The sequence below is a fragment of the Aplysia californica genome, unplaced genomic scaffold, assembly GCF_000002075.1.
Source record: "Aplysia californica isolate F4 #8 unplaced genomic scaffold, AplCal3.0 scaffold01171, whole genome shotgun sequence".
Lineage (NCBI taxonomy): Eukaryota > Metazoa > Mollusca > Gastropoda > Aplysiida > Aplysiidae > Aplysia > Aplysia californica.
In genome coordinates, this window is record NW_004798441.1 from 1 (window position 1) to 2,020 (window position 2,020).

At 42.2% G+C, this 2,020-nt stretch overlaps 1 protein-coding gene across 1 annotated transcript in view; it reads left to right on the forward strand.

Annotated features, from left to right (window-relative positions):
- Positions 1-1,236: 1,236 nt before the first annotated feature.
- The window catches only part of LOC100533394 (peptidyl-glycine alpha-amidating monooxygenase A), a 9,307-nt gene continuing 8,523 nt past the window's right edge, over positions 1,237-2,020 (forward strand). The window contains exons 1-2 of the mRNA XM_035973372.1: positions 1,237-1,582; positions 1,892-1,966. Coding sequence (XP_035829265.1) covers positions 1,409-1,582; positions 1,892-1,966 — 249 coding nt within the window. The 5' untranslated portion in view covers positions 1,237-1,408. The remainder of the gene's footprint in view (positions 1,583-1,891; positions 1,967-2,020) is intronic.

Here is a 2,020-nt window from a genome sequence, read left to right on the forward strand (position 1 = left end):
TGTAGTGTGTGTGTGTGTGTGTGTGTGTGTGTGTGTGTGTGTGTGTGTGTGTGTGTGTGTGTGTGTGTGTGTGTGTGTGTGGATGACTTGGGAACCTGAGAGATTTTTGTTACCCATGTTCTAAATCTTCAAATTACATTTTTTCCCCCTCTTGTTACAGATGTTAGAAATCTAAACTATACAAATTGGTTCCTTTTTGTTACAGTCATTATAAATCTAACGTTACAACCTGGTTCCTTTTTAGTCAGATAAGTGACTACGGAAATGGTAACAGTTGATTCCTTTTTGGTAATGATGTGCTAATTCACTTGGTTAAAAAAATTATGTTCTTTTTTGCTGCATGATGCTGTAACAAACAGTGTTACAATTTTGTTCCATTTTGCTGCTTGTATTGATATAAAAGTTTACACCGTTACAATTTGGTTACTTTATGATATCGTCATGCTCATAAGATAAATGCGTAAGTCATTTTTAGCCGTTTTGAGAAAACGGTAAATAATTTTTCTTGTGAAAAGTTGCCCTCTGAAACGCTTGAACTTTGCTACACTCAATTGTTGTTCTAGTTTTGTGGTATTCTTTTGTCCAAGTGATCTCTAGTACCAAGCCGGCTCTGCCTTCAAGGCCATTAACTTGACAGCGGTCAAAAATGACGTCGGCATATATGTTGTGAGCGCGGGGATATTGAAGTTGTGACTCCAGCGCATATGTGTTCCCCGGCTTGACATTTGGCTGTGTTGTTCTTCATGCTTTGTCTAGTGTGTTGTATTTTTACCCACTGTGTTGTCATGTGATATCTAGTGTGTTATATTTTCACATTGTGTGTTGTCGTGTACCGCTATATGTGTGTGTTTTGGCTTACCCTTGTATCTTATCTGTGTGTGTTTTGGCTTACCCTTGTATCTTATCTGTGTGTGTTTTGGCTTACCCTTGTATCTTATCTGTGTGTGTTTTGGCTTAGCCATGTATGTGTCTGTTGACCTGTATGTATGTATGTATGTATGTATGTGTATGTTCCAGAGACCCCCTTTGACAATCCCTGTAGGTATGTATGTATGTATGTATGTGTATGTTCCAGAGATCCACTTTAACCACCCCTGTATGTATGTATGTATGTATGTATGTATGTATGTATGTATGTATGTAGGTAGGTAGGTAGGTAGGTAGGTAGGTAGGTAGGTAGGTAGGTAGGTAGGTAGGTGGGTGGGTAGGTAGGTAGGTAGGTAGGTAGGTAGGTAGGTGTTCCAGAGACCCCCTTTGACAATCCCTGTATGTATGTATGTATGTATGTATGTATGTGTATGTGTCAGCTGACCTGTGTGTATGTGTATGTTCCAGAGATCCACGTTGACCGTCCCTGTATGTATGTATTTATGTGTATGTTCCAGAGATCCACGTTGACCGTCCCTGTATGTATGTATGTATGTATGTGTATGTTCCAGAGATCCACTTTGACCATCCCCTGCAACTGAACACCTCGTGGCCTGGGGTGGAGCTGACCGTGGGTCAAGTGGGGGGCGTGTCGGTTGACCAGCGAGGGAACCTCTACGTCTTCCACAGGGGCAGTCGTGTGTGGAACGCAGCGTGAGTCTTTGTGTCGTCTGTCATTTCAGTGTGTCGTCTGTCGTGTCAGTGTGTCGTCTGTCGTGTCAGTGTGTCGTCTGTTGTGTCAGTGTGTTGTGTCAGTGTGTCGTCTGTTGTGTCAGTGTGTCGTCTGTTGTGTCAGTGTGTTGTCTGTCGTGTCAGTGTGTCATCTGTTTTGTGTCAGTGTGTCATCTGTTTTGTGTCAGTGTGTTGTCTGTCGTGTCAGTGTGTCATCTGTTTTGTGTCAGTGTGTTGTCTGTCGTGTCAGTGTGCCATCTGTTGTGTCAGTGTGTTGTCTGTTTTGTGTCAGTGTGTCATCTGTCGTGTCAGTGTGCCATCTGTTGTGTCAGTGTGCCATCTGTTGTGTCAGTGTGTCATCTGTTGTGTCAGTGTGTCATGTCATGATTTAAAACTTGGAAAATTAAGAAAATTATGAAAA